A 22,836-nucleotide genomic window follows, 5' to 3' on the forward strand; every position below is an offset into this window, starting at 1 on the left:
CTTAGAAAATGTAAAAAATCATTGAAAGATTGATTGTTTTCAAACTTTAGGAAATAATACGATAAAACTTTGAATAAAAATTATCTAGCAGCTGATCTCCGGTAAAGATCAAACAAGTTCACCGACATTGCTGAAATATAAAACTTATCAAAAGGTCAAATATTCTTTTAAAATAGAGGGGCATTATGTTTTCTGGTCTGTGCTTCTGTCTGTTCGTCCGTTCGTCCGTTCGTCCATGCGTCCGTTCGTTCGTCCTGCTTCACGTTAAAGTTTTTGGTCAGGGTAGTTTGATGAAGTTGAAGTCCAATCAACTTGAAACTTAGTACACTTGTTCCCTATGATATGATCTTTCTAATTTTAGTGTCACATTAAAGTATTGACCCCAATCTCACGGTCCACTGAACAAGAAAAAGATAGTGTAAAGCTCAGGTTAAAGTTTTTGGTCAAGGTATGTTTTGATGAAGTTGAAGTCCAATCAACTTGAAACTTAGTACACATGTTAAATATGATATGATCTTTCTAATTTTAATGCCAAATTAAAGTATTGACCCCAATTTCAAGGTCCACTGAACATGTAAAATGATAGTGCGAGTGGGGCATCCGTGTACTATGGACACATTCTTTTTACTAAAAATAAACTGTGGCTCTGATTCAACTACACCTCAAGGTAAGTGATTAATTTATGATTCTCTATCTGATTCATGATGATGACCCAAAACCAGAAATGAAATGACCTCCATAATCACAATAAAAATAAAAATATATACAAATGTTTTTACAAATGTTTTTCTTCCAAAGTGTGACACATGACTGGGCACCAAAATATGTTTTTCATCAAAAGAAGATAACCAATGTTATAGTTTAACCAACGTTATATGTTAAAAGAGAAAATATGATAAGGACACTTTTTGTCTAGCCACGGACATTTATGTGGCAAAAGCTAGACATGGCTTCTTTTTGTCAAGCCTCAGACATTTATGTGGGAAAAGCGAGACATCAAGCGATCCTACAGTTGATCAGGATGATATTCACATTTAAGTACAGTCTGTGGTTAAATTTTTTAAATGTCAATAAATTTGACAAAGTTTTATTGGATTTATAAAATTTGGACTGAAGCTTTCTTATAACCAAAATAGAGTAAAAATTTTAAAATATTTGTTTTCATTTTCCATTGTTTACAGACTTTATTTTGTTTTACAGTTATCAATATCTTTGTCAAACCTTTATTAAATTTTATAAATTTGGACAGAAGCTTTTTATAAACAAAAGACAGTATTTAGTTTATTTACATACACTCTGGGATCAAATTGCGTAAACATATAAATTTGAAAAAGTTTCATGGATTGTCAACAAATTACATTTTTACACTGGCAGCAATTGCAGATGGGACATATGGTTTCTTATAACATTTTTTCACCCTATTCAAATAGGAAATAGAACAGTATCTAATTTATCAAATTACTTCACTTCTGTATTATTGTCTCACCTATTGGCATTAAAACTGCAAACTTCTTGAATGCACACCTGCCAAAACCTCATTTTGATACCTTGTCACATACTTGTCAAGGCTTACCTTAAAAGATCTTTTTCTACAAGATGTATTTGACAGAGATGATAATGTGTATAAAATAACTTTTGGCTCATCATTATTTTGTACAAAAACAAAGCATAAAGTTAACATTTTTGGGTCAATTAGTTTTTGTGACACCTTTGAGGTGACATCACTAGTAAACTTTCTGCACTAAATTTGACATCTTATTAAGTGACCGTCCTGCACCACAGCTTTCAGATAATTAACCAGCTAATTTATCAATGAAATTAATACAATCTTGAAAGGCTTTATTTATTTTCATTATTTAGCTCACCTTGCCTTAAGATCAAGCAAGCTTTACTCATCACTTTGCATTTGTCTTTTGTTGTCATCATTAACTTTTACAAAAATCTCCTCCTCAGAAACTATGGGATCAAATTGAATAAAACTTGGCCATAATCATTCTTGTGGTATTAAGTTTTATATGTGTCTGATGACCCTGCCTTCCAAAAAATGGATGTCAGATGACTTCTTATAGAAGTTATTGCCCTTATGTCAAAATTAACAATAAAATCGTTTTTGACTATTATTTTGAAAACTATTATAGATACAAAGACATTTTTACTAGGAAATATGATGAGCAAGACAAGATCTAGAAATAAGATAGTATAGGACTGAAATCTGTAAACTTGGCCACAACGAATGATAAATTGAACATAAATCAGGCTCCTGGAAGACTTTACTTTTTAGCTCACCTGGCTCGAAGGGCCAAGTGAGCTTTTCTCATCACTTTGAATCCGTCGTCCGTCATCTGTCGTCGTCGTCGTCCGGCATTGTCTGTTTACTTTTACAAAAATCTTCTCCTCTGAAACTAATGGGTCAAATTTAACCAAACTTGGCCACAATCATTATTGGGGTATCTTGTTTAAAAAATGTGTCCGTTGACCCGAAGCCAACCAAGATGGCCGCCATGGCTAAAAATAGAACATAGGGGTAAAATGGTGATTTTGGCTTATAATTCTGAAACCAAAGCATTTTGAGCAAATCTGTCAAAATGTAAAATTGTTTAACAAGTCAAGATCTATCTGCCCTGAAATTTTCAAATGAATCGGACAACCCGTTGTTGGGTTGCCACCCCTGAATTGGTAATTTTAAGGAAATTTTGCCGTTTTTGGTTATTATCTTGAATATTATTATAGGTAGAGATAAATTATGGTAATTTTTACAAAATATTTTTCTCTCTAACTACTGGTCAAAGTGCATTATAGATATATATCTTGTTTAAAGCAAGAATGTTCAGTAAAGTAATATCTACAAACACATCACCATCACAAAACACAATTTTGTCATGAATTCATCTGTGTCCTTTGTTTAATATGGACATAGACCAAGGTGTGTGACACAGGCTCTTTAGAGCCTCTAGTTCATTTTACAGGCAAAGTTAATTTAGCCTGGAGTTGAAAGCATTTGCCACATGCCAGATGCAAAATCACAACCTCATCGTTGACAGGCTAGTGATACAGTATTTCGATTCAGACAATTTGGCCCTGAGGCTCTCATTAACAAAAGCTGCTTCTGATTTAAAAAAAATGACAGTTTATGCCTGTTTCGTGCCAAAGAATATGTTTTGCAAAATAGCCAATCTAATACATGTATTTTGCTTTTTTATTTTATGTAAAGATTTTTTCTCAAGTTAGCTTATATAGTGTCACATACAAAGGAAAATAACTCTGATATGTTTTACTGTGAAACCAATCTCTGTATGATTATGTGAATAATAACAAATATTATGTTACAGGAGTGCGAGATATGTTTCAAAATAATACATTTGTTGGATGTGTGGATGAAGAATTTTCTTTGATGCAACACCAGACTAAACTATATTTAGTTAATACCACCAAGTTGAGGTATGCTTATGACTTTATTAAATGATAAAATCACAGTAAATATCTGCAAAAACTGATCAAAGCCCAACGATTATAATCAATAGTAAAAGGGTACAGAATATGGACTGTTTTCATGTTATTTACAAAAAGTTGGGATAAATAAATGATAAAAATAAATGTGGGATAAATAAATGATAAAAATAGATGTATCAATGGATAGTCAAGATCATACCATCATAGTGAATGCTGTTAATCAAAACATAATATATTAAGAATAAGTATGGAAATGCGCTCTACTAGAATTAAATATTAACAACTTTTTTAACAACAAAAAAAGAATTGAATGTCTCTCACTCAGGGGTATTGTAGAACCACAAAATAAAAAGCATTGAATTTTTTTTTATAGAACGTCAAAGTTTGATTTCGTTTGACTGTGTGTTTATATTCAGAAAAAAATGAAAATTGAAACTATCAGGCCATAATTTACAGTAAGTCTAGTGGTAATGCAACTTTACTTTTTGCCTTTTAAATTATACTACTTGTTTTCCTGCATATTGATTGATAAAAATATTTTTATGCCCCACCTACGATAGTAGAGGGGCATTATGTTTTCTGGTCTGTGCCTCCGTTCGTCCATCCGTCCGTCTGTGCCTCCATTCGTCCGTCCGGTTAAAGTTTTTGGTCGAGGTAGTTTTTGATGAAGCTGAAGTCCAATCAACTTGAAACTTAATACACATGTTCCCCATGATATGATCTTTCTAATTTTAATGCCAAATTATAGTTTTGACCCCAATTTCATGGTCCACTGAACATAGAAAATGATAGTGCAAAGTTCAGGTTAAAGTTTTTGGTCAAGGTAGTTTTTGATGAAGTTAAAGTTACATCAACTTGAAACTTAGAACACATGTTCCCTATGATATGATCTTTCTAATTTTAATTCCAAATTAAAGTTTTGACCCCAATTTCACGATCCACTGAACATAGAAAATGATAGTGGGAGTGGGGCATCCGTGTACTATGGACACATTCTTGTTTAATTGAGAATTGCAACATAAATTATATGTTGAATTAACCTTTCAGTGCAGAGCTGTTTTATCAGTTAACAGTGTTTGACTTTGAAAATTTTGGACTTCTTCGTCTTTCAGTAAGTATTTTTATATCATCATAACTTCTATTTTGTTAAAATGATAAGGAATAGTACATGTTTAGGTATTAATCCAAGAAATTTACCTGACCTTGACCTCTTTTCAGTGTTATATTTTCATTACTTTTGCTTTTAGTAATAGGTGAATTGTGCTTGTTCTATATAATTAATGTAAGTAGATTTAAGAAGATGTGGTATGAGTGCCAATGAGACAACTCTCTCATACAAGGCACAAATTATAAAAGTAAACCATTACAGTTCAAAGTACGGTCTTCAACACAGTCTTAGCTCACACTGAACAGCAAGCTATAAAGGGCCCCAAAAATGAAATGTGTATAACCATGCAAATGGGAAAACCAACGGTCTAATCTATATAAAAAGCGAGAAACCAGAAACGCTTATAAATCACATCAACAAACAACAAAATATACGTGTGTGTCAGACAGTACACACCTGACATCGACCTCATTTTCATGGTTCATTAAGTAACCAAGTTTCTGTGCATAGATGTGATTTTTAAGTCACTGTACCTTAAGTAACCAAGTTTCTGTGCATAGATGTGATTTTTAAGTCACTGTGCTGAATAATTCAAATAGTTGGTTAAAGGATTTCAATGGTCCCTTGCAAGTTTCCTACCTGTGATAAGACAGTGATAAAATAGACTCCCCACATCATTATATGGTATTCAATAAAACTGGCAAAAAATATTTTTCTTTTCTGACACACATGTATTGTTTTAGGAGCCTGCCCCATTATACGAGTTAGCCATGTTAGCATTAGACCTAGAAGAGAGTGGATGGACAGAGGCTGATGGACCTAAGGAAGACTTAGCCAAATATATTGTAGAATTTCTCACCAGTAAAGCAGAGATGTTACTGGATTATTTCTCAATAGAACTTGATAGTGTATGTTATATTAAGATTAAGGATTTTATTCCAGAAATCAGTAATAGTAGAGAAAGTAGGATTATCCTCAATATACTTTGCATATATTTTAAGGGGAAGGCAAAATTCTGGGATAAATTACTATTTTTGTTTATAACATTTGCTTGTGATGGGTAGTACACTCATTGAAAGATAAATTAAGGTAAACAGTGAACTTACCTAAAAATTAGAGCTGTTTAACTTGCAGATGGTAAAATAAAATATAAAGCAAAACAATGTCCGACACTAAAAGGCATTCACACAGGAAATGTAAGAATGAGCTGATACTAAGTGTGTCTATGGGCATTTGTATGGTGACATTGTGTTAACTTACAGTTTAATGATGAGGCAAATATATCGCTCATCGTAGTCAAGAAGGAAAAGCATTTTAATATTCTAAGTGATTTATTATACAGTTCAGACAATAACAGTTTGATTTTGTTGACGATGCATTTAAATTTTGTTTGGGAATGGTTCCCATGGTTATCATCCCCGTTTTTATAAGATGATTTTTGAAAGGGACATGAACAAATTTCTCTTTTTCTTTGTTTTTTATAACAGTGTTTTAATTACTTACTCTTTTCAGTCTGGAAACCTATTAACTCTACCAATGCTGATAGATGACTTTGTACCCAATATGGAAGGATTACCAATGTATATTCTTAGACTAGCAACAGAGGTAAAATTATTCTGATATATAATACTGAAAGTGTATTTAAGGTTTGATTTTTTTTAAGTTGTGTCCTTTTTGAAAGAATAACAGAAAGGAATTTCAACTTTTTTTTCAAGCTGCACTCTTTTTGAATATATACAAATTAAGTGACAAGTTATTAAGATAAACAATATTACTATTGATTATGATCAAATTGGTTGATCAACAATCTAGCCAGTACACGTTTCTTTTCTATAATAATCATTGACTTGGAGTTCAGATTAGCAAATGACATATAACTCTCATGCTACATCATTCCTGGGATTATTACACTATTATATCAGTCCAAAATGGTTTGGTTTGTTCAGCTGTAAGGTTTTAATGAATGCCTACAGAAAATTAGGTTAGACTAAGTATATTTTTCTTTGTCCTATTAGACATGTCAAGGCAATAAGAATTTTGAGTCTTCTTAACTGCAAAAAGAACCATTACCAATGAGACAACTATCCACCCAAGTTCAAATAAAGTGGATGCTCTTTTAAAATTTTCAGTAAACCAATACTAACTCTTTCTAGCTTCTAATTCTACTGTAAAACCATTTATACATTATCTGCAAAAATGAACAATAAAATAGGTGAACTATACAAATTTTGACAGAAAAATTGTATTACACTAACTGTTCAATGGATAGTGGGGTTAAGCTTTATATACTGATATTCAGAAGGACACATCATATTCCTCTTTGATTGACAGCATCCACAGTCCTGTAGCCAGGAATTTCCAAGAGGTGGGGGTTTCATTACAATTATACTCAAATTTAACAGTGCTTAATTGTACTCCCCCATAAATGTGTGATCCATATACAAATTTGATTTACAAAATTCATTGTAATAATCATCCATGATTATTGATGTACAGGAGCTGTGTCAGTATACACTTATAAGGACTTTTTTATAGATCACTTGTTTTTGACAGTGGCGGATCCAGAACTTTTCCTAAGAAGGGCCCGCTGACTGACCTAAGGGGAGGCCGCTCCAGTCATGCTTCAATGATTCCCTATATAATCAACCAAATTTTTCCCACAAATGGGGGGGACCCCCCTGGATTGCCTATGTTTGACCTTTGTTATAACATCAGAATGTTATGATAATCTCCATAATATTATCTTCACATTTTTGTTTCTATGTGGTATTTTTGTTTCTATGTGGTATTTTTTACATTTGGCAGTAGCATTCAAGACATTTGTAATTTATTAAAACACCTTTTCATTTAGTTACAAAGTTCAATTCAAAGGTATGTTTTCATAGAACGTAACCATAGGATCTATAAAAGAAAGTTTATTTCTTTGACAGGTTAATTGGGATTCAGAAAAAGAATGTTTTGACACTTTTGCTAGAGAGACTAGTGATTTTTATAGTATGAAGAAAAGTATGTTCCAGGATAAAAATTCAGATTCACAGGTAAGTTAAACAAAACTAAAATTAAATCAAAATTCCATTTTTTTGCCAAAAATAGAACTTGCAGTAACACACATCATAACGTTATAAGTCTTGGTTCCACACTCATGATTGTTAAATAAAAGCAACAGTAGTATACCACTGTTCGAAAGTCATAAATTGCTAGAGAGAAAACAAATTCAGGTTATAAACTAAAAATGCAGGAAACACATTAACTATTAGATGAAAACAATGAAAGAACAGAATCACTGAGGTGAACAAAAAACAAAGGACAATGCAACACACACAGCTATATGATAAAAATAGGCATGAATAGTTTGTTGCAACTTTGATAAACAATAATATTTGATATTTGTATTTGATTACCATGTCCCTGTCCAAGTTCATGCCTCGGATAAGAAAATCCAAAGTATTTAGAATAATTCTTACTTTTGCAAACAATAAATTTATAATAATTACCATATAATGTATGTTCATGTCAACACCGAAGTGGTGACTTACCACAGAATAAAAACAAAAAACAAAAACGAAAGCACATAAAACAGTACAAAATAACCTTGCATTGTCACCTACAGAATAACGCTATGCTACAAAATGACGTCATATGCAAAAATCACAATAATTTTTTGAAAAGTTTGATATAGTTCAAAGTCAGGTTAGCTTTAAAAATGATCTTATGAAATTATATAGTTAATACATTGTTGGTGTTGCTTTTAGGAAGAAGATATTGATAAAAGTTGGAAATGGACAATAGAACATGTGTTATACCCAGCTTTTAGAACTTTTTTATTTCCCCCTAAATCATTTGCAGAAGACTCTAGTATACTACAGATAGCCAATCTACCTGACTTGTATAAAGTATTTGAAAGATGTTGACTATTAAATAATATTTTTGTATTAACTGTTACTTATTTTTAAAAAGATTTGCTATTAAATTTTTGTTAAATAATAAATTATTAAGATGAGGGACAAAAGACAATGTGACAGCACTATTTCAAAGCAATAAACCCAAATGTAATATTTTGTACCCTCAGGGGAAATTACTTAGATGAATTTTGCTATTCTTAAGTCTGTTCTGATCATGATTTTAGTTCCTTATATGGTTACATATTTGATATTCGTAGCTTTCTAAGCATTCCTGATGAAGGAAAGTAGCCAAAAGTGCTTTGGAATCACAAAATTAACAAAGTTATTTTAATTTACAATGACTATTTAAGCAACAAACAACCTTGTTATTGAAATATATATATTCAATATAAGAATCCTTTTTTTCTCCATTTATCAGTTATCAATGATAAAGGGCTAAAATATTACCATTATTTGTTTGTTACAAAATTAACCATACTGTACTTAGATATTCATGTTCACAACACACACAAATAGTTCTTGATCATACTGTTCTTAGATATTCATGTTCACAACATACACAAATAGTTCTTGATCATACTGTTCTTAGATATTCATGTTCACAACATACATACATAGTTCTTGATCATATTTTAGATATTCATGTTCACAACACACACAAATAGTTCTTGATCATATTTTAGATATTCATGTTCACAACACACACAAATAGTTCTTGATCATAATGTTCTTAGATATTCATGTTCACAACATACACACATAGTTCTTGATCATACTGTTCTTAGATATTCATGTTCACAACATACACACATAGTTCTTGATCATACTGTTTTTAGATATTCATGTTCACAACATACACACATAGTTCTTGATCATACTGTTCTTAGATATTCATGTTCACAACATACACACATAGTTCTTGATCATACTGTTCTTAGATATACATGTTCACAACACACACAAAAAGTTCTTGATCATATTTTAGATATACATGTTCACAACACACACAAATAGTTCTTGATCATACTGTTCTTAGATATACATGTTCACAACACACACAAAAAGTTCTTGATCATACTGTTTTTAGATATTCATGTTCACAACACACACAAATAGTTCTTGATCATACTGTTCTTAGATATACATGTTCACAACACACACAAAAAGTTCTTGATCATATTTTAGATATACATGTTCACAACACACACAAATAGTTCTTGATCATACTGTTCTTAGATATACATGTTCACAACACACACAAATAGTTCTTGATCATATTTTAGATATTCATGTTCACAACATACACACATAGTTCTTGATCATACTGTTCTTAGATATTCATGTTCACAACATACACACATAGTTCTTGATCATACTGTTCTTAGATATACATGTTCACAACACACACAAAAAGTTCTTGATCATATTTTAGATATACATGTTCACAACACACACAAATAGTTCTTGATCATACTGTTCTTAGATATACATGTTCACAACACACACAAAAAGTTCTTGATCATACTGTTTTTAGATATTCATGTTCACAACACACAAATAGTTCTTGATCATACTGTTCTTAGATATACATGTTCACAACACACACAAAAAGTTCTTGATCATATTTTAGATATACATGTTCACAACACACACAAATAGTTCTTGATCATACTGTTCTTAGATATACATGTTCACAACACACACAAATAGTTCTTGATCATATTTTAGATATTCATGTTCACAACACACACAAGTAGTTCTTGATCATACTGTTCTAAGATATTCATGTTCACAACATACACACATAGTTCTTGATCATACTGTTCTTAGATATTCATGTTCACAACATACACACATAGTTCTTGATCATACTGTTCTTAGATATTTATGTTCACAACATACATACATAGTTCTTGATCATACTGTTCTTAGATATTCATGTTCACAACATACACACATAGTTCTTGATCATACTGTTCTTAGATATACATGTTCACAACACACACAAATAGTTCTTGATCATACTGTTCTTAGATATACATGTTCACAACACACACAAAAAGTTCTTGATTATATTTTGACACCACATTGTTCACTTTCTTAAACAAATTTCAGTGGCGGATCCAGAAATTTTCATAAGTGGGGGCCCGCTCCAGTCACGCTTCAGTGATTCCCTATATAAGCAACCAATTTTTTTCCCAAAAAGGGGGGGGCCGGCCCACTGCCCCCGCCCCCCCCCCCCCCCGCCCCCACCCCACCCCTAAATCCACCTATGCATTTTTTTAAAATAAGGATAGAGTTATCTTGATTTCAACATTCATTCATAATGTAGCACCTTACATCAGATTGCAATTCAATGTTTGTTTCTTATTAGTTTGTACTAATATAGATTTTTCTTTAGTTGTACATTTACTGATAACCATTGAATTATCTTGACAGCAGACACTAATATATTTCATGTCTTCATTGGCCAAGAAGAGTATTGAAGTGTTTTATCTGTTAAATTCAAATCAGACATATTGTTATCCAAGTTAAGAGTTAGATAACTAACATACAAAAGTTATCAAAGAGGACCAAAAGCAACCCCTGTGTGGTATTCCACAACTACAATTTATGACATTTATGTTAGATTATTCGAAGCTGTTTTTAAGGTTCCTGATATTTCTAGTATAGATAAATTATAAAACATTTTAGTTATGAAGATATGATTAGTCAGATGATCAAATAAAAAAAAAGTTGAGGGAAAATATTAGAGTATAACTTTATTTTTTTTTTTATTTGTACATATTTTAAATCAATATTGTGGTGTGACTGCCAATGGGAACTCTTCTTCCAAATATATCCCATATTCAACATGATAAATATTCTGGCAATGATTGAAAACAGGTTAAAAAAATGTTCTGTTGATTTAGTTTGAAAATGTCTCAAGATACTTTGATGTGGCAATATCTGAGGTAGTTTGTTCCAAGCCATGACAGTGTTTACTAAGAAGGACCATTTTTTCAGTCATCATGTTGTTGACACTTGATCTATTTCAATGTTTACCAGTATCATATCGTGCAGATCGTCTTTGTACCTTTTCAATTTTATCAATGGGGTTTTGCTGGTACGAGTCTCATACTGTCGTGTAGAGTATTTCATTTGTGGTCTCACTAATATTATATAAAACATGGTCTTTCATGGATTTTGAGCTAATGTAGAGGTTTTGATATAATAAACAAAGGCGTAGGCTGGCTTTTCCTGTGATGTTGTTAATGTGTTCTCGCCAATCTAAATCATTTGCAATGGCAAAGCCTTGCTTCTTAGTCGATGTTTCATACTCCAGAGTTTGTAGTCTCGCTTAATATGATCTATTTTTTGTAAATAGTCCTAGTCGGTAGGTGACATTCGTGAAAAGGGAAGGGGATTGTGGTTACAACTTTAGGAACGTATTTGATATCATCTGTGAGAGGGTTATTCATTTAAGAATTGAATGCTTCTTTTTGTAAATTTATTGGGGTGTAAAAGCGTTGACCGAAGTACATTTTGTATGAAGCGCTTCATTCTAAAAATGTGGTCACGGTCAACGCTTTTACAACCCTATAAAGTTACAAAAAGAAGCATTCAATACTTATAATTACATTTTTTAGCTATGATCATGAAAACACGAATTTTATATATTTTTTTATTTAATTCACCTGTGCACTTTATTGTTCGACCACGTGTTATCATGAATGAAAAGTTGTATTGAGCAATGCAACTGCTTACGGAATAACACGTGATGTGCAGTTAGCCAATCAGAATAAAGTATTATAATGAACATACATCTAATGTAATTATTAACTGTCCAATTTGGGGTTGAATACCGATTACAGCAATATGTATACATTGTCTAAATGTAACTTATCTGTTATCATGTACTAAATCTCATACCAATTAATGTTCAAAGTTGCTTTGTAAAATTCAGTCTAGATCTTTCTTATTATGTCCTTGATTCAAACAAAATATTTAAGATAATCTATGTTGACTGTGCAATTACAACATTGAAAACGAATGTTGAATGTTGAAAATCGACTGTTGAAAACGAAAGTTTAAAAAAAAAAGTTTTATTGTTGAATGTTGAAATCGAATGTTGAATGTTGAAAATGAATGTTGAAAATCGACTGTTGAAAACGAAAGTTTAAAAAAAAAAGTTTTATTGTTGAATGTTGAAATCGAATGTTGAATGTTGAAAATGGATGTTTGAAAAAAAAATTGAATGTTGAATATTGAACCAACTGGACATCCATCTCTTGGCTTCGTTTTTTTTTTTTTTTTTTATTTATTTATTTCCTTGGTTATCCATGTTTTGTACTTGGTCTTTGGCTGGTTATTACTAGTAGTGCTTTCAAGGTCGTCTTTGAACATGTTCCAGAGTCTATTGATGTGTGTTTTCTTGTTCATGCTTTTTTTTTATAAACAGAAAGTTATCTTCTTTTATGCTGTCCCTTTTAGCTGGTCTATTGATTGCACTCCTGAATGTCATATTTGAACAAGTTTTTTAGCCTTTGAAAACCAGCATTGAGAAGTGTAGTCCAGTCTCAATTCACCAGAGGATTTTTTCGCTCTCGTGTTATTTCTCTTTAAGGACAAGACGTATAAGTGATCTTAAATCAAACTAGAAGAATGGCTGTCCTGATTCATTGCAGTTTATGGCATACAAAATACAAGATTTCATTCTGGATTTTTTAAATAACTAAAAATTAAATAAGTTGGAATATTTATTTTGTAATTTTGTAAATAGTAACGTATTCTAATATGACGTTCTTCTTAAGCTTTAGGTACAAAGCCATGTTCTAATTCAAATAGAACATGGGCTGCACGGGATTGACGTCACAATTGAAATTGCAACGTCAGATGAATTTTGAACAACGCCAGAGATCAAAATAGACATTTTTGTTCGTGTTGCTCGCTAGGAAATTAAATAAAAACATTCTAAAAGTAAGTTTAAATGTTTCTGTTCTTTTTTTATTGATAAACTGCTGATTTTCTATAATGTTTTTGGTTCATGAAATCAAAATGGCGACATTCCGAGCGTCTACTATAGGTCCGCTTCGAAGTTAAAAAGTTTAACTATTCCTATTAGAATCGAAATAATTCTATCCTGCCATGCTCTATGCTCATTTTAACATGGGTAGGCATTATATTTGTAAACATTTAATACCTCGCTTATGCTCGGTATTAAGATATTAACAAATATAATGCCTACCCATGTTAAAATGAGCATAGAGCATGGCAGGATAGAATTATTTCTTAAACAACAAGGTCAAATACGGTAAGTCATGATTCTTAGGAATTTTCAATTTCTTGATGTTTCCATTGACATGTCTCTTGTGTTTTTTAACCACAGAAATGCATTTGAATTGGAAATAACAGAAAATTTGTAATTGCCCTGTTGGAAGTACACCACTAATTCATGGTCCCATTGCTTTCTATGTTAAATTCCTCCGTTTCAAGCAGGCACACCTCCCTCTTTTGTTTTAAGTTCAAATAAAGTGGCAATCATTGCATTACAAAGCAACACTTCATGGTGTCTTGTACTAGAAAATCAACATACCTTTAATGACATATAAGAAAGAACTGGTGCCCGGAACTTTGGATGTACCAAAACAGGTACTTCAGATCTGACAAACAGACAAAATGTACCCTCTTTTTAAAATATGGTGCAGTTTTTTTAATATTCAAAATCCAAAGAGTTCTACAATGATCACCAGTCCTTCAGCTTTCATTTGATACCAAAAATACTTAAATGTTCTACATATTTTGAAAGTTACACTCATGCGTAGCAACTATTTTGTGTTAACTTGATATGTACTACTTTCGTGTATGTGCTTTCTAGCTGGGCCCGAATTAGTGGTGTTTCACCTGTTATTAATAATAGCCCTGTATTCATGCCCCGAATCTCTGAAGTGGACCAGTTTGGTTTTTATTAATAAAGGGGAAGTTCCATGTATAGCACACTAAACTGGTTGATAAATCAGTATATCGATATTTTTCTTAATCAATATAGATATAAAATAACTGGGTTTTTTTCTATTTGTATACGCCTTTTATTGCGTAATGTTTTCAGGCCTGTGCGTCCGTCATAGAAAATGATAGTGCGGATGGAGAATTTGTGTACTATGTACACATTCTTGTTCTTTTCGAATTCAATTTTATAATCCTTAATATGTAATAAATTTTGTCATGTTATTATTAGATAATCTTGTATCGGTTGTGATATTCTGGGACAAGTTTTAGATCTTCTGTCGAATAAAATTAACTTAGTGTCAATCGAATACAACCGTTAAAATCCATGTACTTTATGTATAGCGGGTTTAGTTTGTTTCTAGTGTCGAAATTAGTTATCTATGGAACCCTGTTGGTCTAGTATAGATGCTAAAGAGGTTTTTTATACGTCTAGCACTAGAGATTTAAATGATTTTTTGATTTATTGATTGTTTATCTTATGCTGGAGATGTAAAGTTTAAGGTTGTCGATGTTAGACCGTAGATCGTAATTTAAAAGTTTGACATTTATTTATTGTTATCTTCAAAAAGACCGTGTAAACATGAGTGATAAATGCTGTAGAACTAGTAAATAAGCTTTGATAATTTTCTTTTTGGCTGAGTATTTAGTACACGGTTAGGTGCATGCACCGCGGCCAGGCCTGGGGCCATTACATTGCAATGTAATGCATTACATTACAATTACTTTGTGATTATTCCATTTCAATTACAATTACAATTACATTTTTTCTCACATGTAATGCATTACATTACAATTACTTTGCCTGAGTAATGCATTACATTACACATTACTTTTTCAATATAAAAACAAAAAGCATTTCAAAAACAGAGGTATATGTACATATGTATACAGTGTTAGGGACATATACTTCAAATACTGGTTAATTAATATGTCCGTTGCACCTTATCATCATAAGTGGTTTAAATGTGATGCCATTAAGAGAACAGCAATCAGTTCTGTACACCTTTCCGGCAATACTTAAAAGCCTTTCTACAGGAGCTTATGTGTTGGAAATGGCTAAATACTTGATAGCTGTATTAGCCAAAGAAGAAAGGCACACTGAATTTGACTTCCATTATTCCAGTGCATCATGTGCATTGATTTATTTAATACAGTAATTAACTGTGACAAAAATTTTATTCCATACTTTCTTTTGTTTTTGTTAATATTTTATTTTTATTATACAATATTCTTCAATTTTATCTATTTTACCAATTTGTAATGAAAAGTAATGTACTGTAATGGAGGTATTACATCAATTTTTAACTAAAGTAATCATTACATTACATGTAATTGTAATTCAGAAAATGTGTATTACAAATTACTTTGCATTACATCCAAAAAATGTAACATTACAATGCATTACAATTACAAATTACCATTACCCCAGGCCTGACCGTGGCACGACGTACCGACCCCTCGCTATATATATTATGCTGTGCTAGCCCAATCACTTGTTTTTATGGTCAAATATTTGAAGTTTTGGAAGTAAGATGCTGCTTTTAGTTAAAAGAAAATAAAGTCAAATGTACTAAGAAGTACGATTATTTCAGGAATTTAAAGTTTCAGTTACTTGTGATTGGGACAAAATAACATAAATACATGTATTCTAATGATCCAATGACACTTATTTTTCTTTGAGATAATGTAATGTTGTTGATTTTAACAAATTGTCGACAGGTAAAATCACTACGATTTAACTTACGACAGCCTGTTAATACTCGTAAGTTTACGATCAAACTTGCAATAAAATTCGACTTACGAATGTTTATGAAACGGTCAAAAACTTACGATTTGACGTACGACCGATGTACGATCTAAGATTGTCGTACGATTCTTTGTGAAACGATAGCCAGTGCAGGACTAAACATTTTCAGCTCTAGACTTTACATCTCGTCCGAACTTCAAAAATCACGACTCTTTTGTATCTGTATGAGATCAACAGGGTTCCATACAAAACTAATGTAAAAACTAGAAACAGGCAAAAATGACAACCATTTGAAGGTATATGCATTTTTACCGTCGTATCCGATTGACATTTAACTAGTTTAAAAGTTAAATTTAACAGAAGACCTCGACCTCCAGAATATCACAACCGATACCACATAATCTCAAACTGACATACTTTATAACGTATTCAGCTTGATAAAACTATATCAGTAAAAAAATAGAAAAGACTGTTATCATTATTGATTAACTAACTTTGTCAATAAACGACTGTACTGACCACACACACCTGTTGGAAAAACGTCATTCCAATAGCATTTTATATAACATTGGTCCAAGTAATAGACGAGACAAACCCTAATTTAGTAATATAGCTTAATATTCTCCTATTCAACAACACAATTCAATTTGAAAGATTGACTATAAATGGGTGTAAAGTCGACCTGCCCTATCTTTACATATTCTTTGGTATTCAAAACACATTACTGTTTTCTATTCCTGATTATGAAATTTTAACTATTGCTGAGTGATGCATTTAAAACAGATCGCTTTCAATGTCGACGCATCTCGATCCTACTGGAGATCATGCGATTCGTTCAATTTGCTTTTTAACTTGGTTGATTTGGTTAAAATCTACCAACATTTGACTTATCTTTCCTTATACAAGTATACACATTTCTAAACTTAAAAAGATTGAAATTACTAGTCAAACTAACGTAGTTACTACTATCTTGTTTTAGGGAAGGACAAATCATACTTAAAAAAAAAAAAACAGTCTGATTCAAACAAAATAATCCCAGAAATGCCATTATCATCATCATTTGGAGTTAATATCTCTCAGTGCATACGACTTGCATTTTCTATCATGGTTCTAGAGGTTTGCTCCTTCCAAAAAAAATATTAAACCAAAAGTTCCAAGTGGTGAATTTTGAAATCATTCCTTTGCAAGTTTTACAGATGCCATCACGAGTTGGTCAACCGTTATGGAATATCTGTTTAAAATGTTTTAACCAAAATACCGTTCTCTTTCCCTCGAATTATATCCTACCAAATAAGATATGTCAACGGATTTGTAATTCGATAAGCAAAACGATCAGTGCCACATGTGGAGCAGGATCTTATAAACCTTCAGGGGCTCTTGGGATTTTTCCCGGTTTTTGGCGGTGTTCGTGTTGCTTTGTCTTTTAGTTTAGTTATGTACTTTATGTGTTTTATTTTGTATACTGTTTATCTTTTCGTCGTTTTCTGTTTTTTTTTTAAGGTAGTGCTTAAATGCCGGGTTAATTTTTCCTTCCGCCATATCTACGTGTGGGGTCAATAGGCCGTAATAAAAATCCGCAAATGTTGAATTCTTTCCTCTTCTTGTTGTGGTATAAAATGTTTTTCGTTTCATTTCATTTACATTGGGAAATAAAGAAACGATCAGTGTGTTTTGTTAGTTTTAAAAACATTTCTTAGATTTGTATTTTGCATTATAAGCAGTAAACCGATTGACAAACTAGAATTATTTGAATTATGTGTGGAAAAGGGTCGGGTTAATTTCTAGTGTTACTAGAACACACCCGCGAAATCGCGGGCATTCAGAGCGTAGTTTATAGTATGTAAAGTGTTGTTGGAAGAATTATGTAAAATATTGAATGACTGGACAATTTCAGCAAAAGTATCATAAGTCAAAGGTTATTGGGGACAGGAAAATGTGGTTTTTTTATCCCTCCTCCTTTATTTCCAAAATTGCCAATTTTGGTTTTCTATCAATTTCAATATGAACATAATACATTTAGTGGGGAATTTCAGCAAAAGTATCATAAGTCATAGGTTATTGGGGACAGGAAAATGTTTTTTTTATATCCCTCCTCCTTTATTTCCAAAATTCCCAATTTTTGGTTTTCTATCAATTTCAATATGAACATAATACATTGAGTATGTTATGAACATTTAAGTAAGGAGCCTGTAATTCAGTGGTTATCGTTTGTTTATGTGTTACATATTTGTATTTCGTTCATTTTTTGTACATCAATAAGGCCGCTAGGTAGTTTTCTGGTTTGGATTGTGTTACCTTGTCAGTTCAGGGCCTTTTAAAGCTGATTATGCGATATGGGCTTTGCTCATTGTTGAAGGTCGTACGGTGAACTATAGTTGTTAATTTCTGTATCAGAAAAGGTATCAAAAGTTCACATGAATAATTTTAGCGTATATTATGAACATTCATTACTATATAAATATAGTGTATTTACTTTCAATTTTAAGTTTACTAATCGATCCATGGTGGTCATTGATATAGTATACAGACCCTCTCTATTTAATAAACTATGTGACCGCCGTGGATAGTAAACTTGAAAATGATAGCAGATAGAATTCTTAAAATACAGTATACAGAAAAACGCAAACCGGAAGTCTAATCAGACTTAAAATTTCGTCCAATGACGGGACAATATCCGGATGCCTTTTTTCTCGTTTTTCTCCCAAAATAACTCAATCTGAATAATCATATGAATGGATGACAAATGCGACTATGCACTGTACCTATAGGACACAGAGGCGTGTTGATTAATTTATTGTGGAAAGAAGAGAAGCGACACCAAAAATGAGGTCTTCTCGTTTAATAGTATAGATTTGCAATCTAATGATGTTTTTAATCTTTTAAGTCGTTGCTATAACAATGAATGGTCGACTGAACATGAATTATATTGCATTTCGGTTTATACACGTTATGCCGTAGGACGTTCTTGTTTTCCGATTTCGGTATCAGTTGTGTGTGTAGTGTACGTATAAGTGTATATAATTTCCTGCCTAAATGACGGACTAACTGCCATTGGAAAATAGTTCAAAAACGTTCCATATAATAAAATGCAAATGCATAATTGATCGTAACTTTTTTTGATAATTATCAATTTATTTAAATAAAATAGATTTCTGAAAAATAGAATAAGTTCTAAAGGGAAATTACAATCCATTAGAGTGATACCTTTCCTAAAACCATAGCCATTTATCTATCAAGAGGTCAAAAAACAATTATATGCATTTCTGCTCGTTGATCATCCGAGAACTACCGCTACCTCTTAATAATCTACCAGAGTTGAACATCGGAGAACTACTTCTGCCTCTTAATAATCTACCAGCGTTGAACATCGGAGAACTACTACTGCCTCTTAACAATCTACCAGCGTTGAACATCGGAAAACTACTGCTGCCTCTAAATAATCTATTAGAGTTGAACATCGGAGAACTACCGCTGCCTCTTAATAATCTCACAGAGTTGAACATCGGAGAACTACTGCTGCCTATTAATAATCTACCACAGTTGAACATGGGAGAACTACTGATGTCTTTAAATAATCGTCCACAGTTGAACATCGGATAACTACTGCTGTCTCTGAATAACCTACCAGAGCTGACCATCAAATAACTACTACTGTCTCTAAATTATGTACCAGACTTGAACACCAGTAAACTACTACTGCCTATAAATAATCAACCAGAATTGAACATCGGAGAACTACTGCTGACTTTTCATAATCTTTCACAGTTGAACATTAGAGAACTACAACTGTCTCTAAATAATCAAAGAGATTTGAACATCGGAGAAATACCACTGTCTCTAAATAATCTACCACATTTAAACATCGGAGAACTTCTGCAGTCTCTAAAAAAATGGCCAGACGTGAACATAAGAGAACTACCGCTGCCTCTCAATAATCTACCACAGTTGAACATTGGAGAACTACCGCTGCCTATTAATAATCTACCAGTTGACATCGGAGAACTACTGCTGTCTCTAAATAATCTACAACAGTTGAACATCGGAGAACTACTGCTGCCTATTAATAATCTACCAGTTGACATCGGAGAACTACTGCTGTCTCTAAATTATCTACCACAATTGGACTTTGGAGAACGACTGCTGCCTCTTAAAAATCTACCGGTTGAACAACGTATAACTACTGCTGTCTCTGAATAATCTACCAGAATTGTACATCGGAGAACTACTGCTGTCGTCTCTAAATAATCTACTAGAGTTGAATATTGGAGAACTACTGCTGCATCTAAATAATTTATCAGAGTTCAACATGGCAGAACTATTGCTGTCTCTAAATAATTTTCCAGAGTTGAACATCGGATGACTACTGCTGTCTCTGAATACCCTACCAGAGCTAAGTTACCTTCGGATAACTACTACTGTCCCTGAATTATATACCAAAGTTGAACATGGGAGAACTTGAGAACCATTGCCTCTTGATAATCTACCAGACTTGAACATCAGAAAACTACTACTGCTTATTTATAATCTACCAAAGTTGAACATCGGAGAACTGCCGCTGTCTCTTAATAATCTACCACAGTTGAACTTTGGAGTACTTCTGCTATATTTAAATAATCTTACTCAGTTGCACATCGGAGAACTACTGCTGCCTCTAAATGATCTCTTAGAGTTGAAAATCGGAGAACTACTGCTGTCTCTAAATAAACTTACTGAGTTGCACATCGGAGAACTACTGCTGCCTCTAAATGATCTACCAGAGTTGAGCATAGGAGAACTACTGCTGCCTCTAATTAATCTACCACAGTTGAACATTAAAGAACTACTGCTGCCTCTAAATAATCTATAACTGTTGAACATTAAAGAACTACTACTGTCTCTAGATAATCTACCAGAGTTGAACATTAAAGAACTACTACTGTCTCTAGATAATCTACCAGCGTTGAACATTGGAGAACTACTGCTGCCTCTGAATTATCTACCAGCATTGAACATTGGAGAACTACTGCTGTCTCCAGATAATCTACCAGAGTTGAACATTGGAGAACTACTTCTGCCTCTTAATAATCTACTAGAGTTGAACATGTGAGAACTACTGCTGTCTCTAAATAATCTTACTGAGTTGAACATCGGAGAACTACTTCTGCTTCTTAATAATATAGAAGAGTTGACCATCGGAGAACTACTGCTGTCTCTAAATTATCTACCACAATTGGACATCGGAGAACTACTTCTGCCTCTTAATAATATGAAAGAGTTGATCATCGGAGAACTACTGCTGCCTCTAAATTATCTACCACAATTGGACATAGGAGACTCCTCTGCCTCTTAATAATATAACAGAGTTGAACATCGGAGAAATACTGCTGCCTCTAAATTATCTACCACAATTGGACATCGGAGAACTACTTCTGCCTCTTAATAATATAAAAGAGTTGGACATCGGAGAACTACTGCTGCCTCTAAATTATCTACCAGAGTTCAGCATCGGAGAACTACCGCTGTCTCTAGATAATCTACCACAATTGAACAACGGAGAACTACTTCTGCCTCTTAATAATATAAAAGAGTTGAACATGGGAGAACTACTGCTGCCTCTTAATAGTCTACCACAATTGAACATCGGAGAACTACCGTTGCCTCTGAATTATATACCAGGGTTCAGCATCGGAGAACTACCTCTGTCTCTAGATAATCTACCACAATTGAACATCGGAGAACTACTTCTGCCTCTTAATAATATAATAGAGTTGAAAATGGGAGAATTACCGCTGCCTCTTAGTAATCTACTACAATTGAACATCGGGGAACTACCGCTGCCTCTGAATTATCTACCTGAGTTCAGCATCGGAGAATTACCGCTGCCTCTTAATAATCTACCACAATTGAACATCGGAGAACTACTTCTGCCTCTTAATAATATGAAAGAGTTGATCATCGGAGAACTACTGCTGCCTCTAAATTATCTACCACAATTGGACATAGGAGACTCCTCTGCCTCTTAATAATATAACAGAGTTGAACATCGGAGAAATACTGCTGCCTCTAAATTATCTACCACAATTGGACATCGGAGAACTACTTCTGCCTCTTAATAATATAAAAGAGTTGGACATCGGAGAACTACTGCTGCCTCTAAATTATCTACCAGAGTTCAGCATCGGAGAACTACCGCTGTCTCTAGATAATCTACCACAATTGAACAACGGAGAACTACTTCTGCCTCTTAATAATATAAAAGAGTTGAACATGGGAGAACTACTGCTGCCTCTTAATAGTCTACCACAATTGAACATCGGAGAACTACCGTTGCCTCTGAATTATCTACCAGGGTTCAGCATCGGAGAACTACCTCTGTCTCTAGATAATCTACCACAATTGAACATCGGAGAACTACTTCTGCCTCTTAATAATATAATAGAGTTGAAAATGGGAGAATTACCGCTGCCTCTTAATAATCTACTACAATTGAACATCGGGGAACTACCGCTGCCTCTGAATTATCTACCTGAGTTCAGCATCGGAGAACTACCGCTGTCTCTAGATAATCTACCACAATTGAACATCGGAGAACTACTTCTGCCTCTTAATAATATAAAAGAGTTGAACATGGGAGAATTACCGCTGCCTCTTAATAATCTACC

At 32.9% G+C, this 22,836-nt stretch overlaps 1 protein-coding gene across 1 annotated transcript in view; it reads left to right on the forward strand.

Annotated features, from left to right (window-relative positions):
- LOC143064921 (DNA mismatch repair protein Mlh1-like) overlaps positions 1–8,490 on the forward strand; it is a 144,203-nt gene extending 135,713 nt beyond the window's left edge. The window contains exons 15-20 of the mRNA XM_076238134.1: positions 3,330–3,438; positions 4,498–4,561; positions 5,302–5,466; positions 6,071–6,163; positions 7,489–7,596; positions 8,311–8,490. Of these exons, the coding sequence (XP_076094249.1) occupies positions 3,330–3,438; positions 4,498–4,561; positions 5,302–5,466; positions 6,071–6,163; positions 7,489–7,596; positions 8,311–8,469 (698 nt within the window). The 3' untranslated portion in view covers positions 8,470–8,490. The remainder of the gene's footprint in view (positions 1–3,329; positions 3,439–4,497; positions 4,562–5,301; positions 5,467–6,070; positions 6,164–7,488; positions 7,597–8,310) is intronic.
- Positions 8,491–22,836: the final 14,346 nt, after the last annotated feature.

This window comes from Mytilus galloprovincialis, chromosome 2 (genome assembly GCF_965363235.1).
Source record: "Mytilus galloprovincialis chromosome 2, xbMytGall1.hap1.1, whole genome shotgun sequence".
In the NCBI taxonomy this organism is placed as follows: Eukaryota; Metazoa; Mollusca; class Bivalvia; order Mytilida; family Mytilidae; genus Mytilus; species Mytilus galloprovincialis.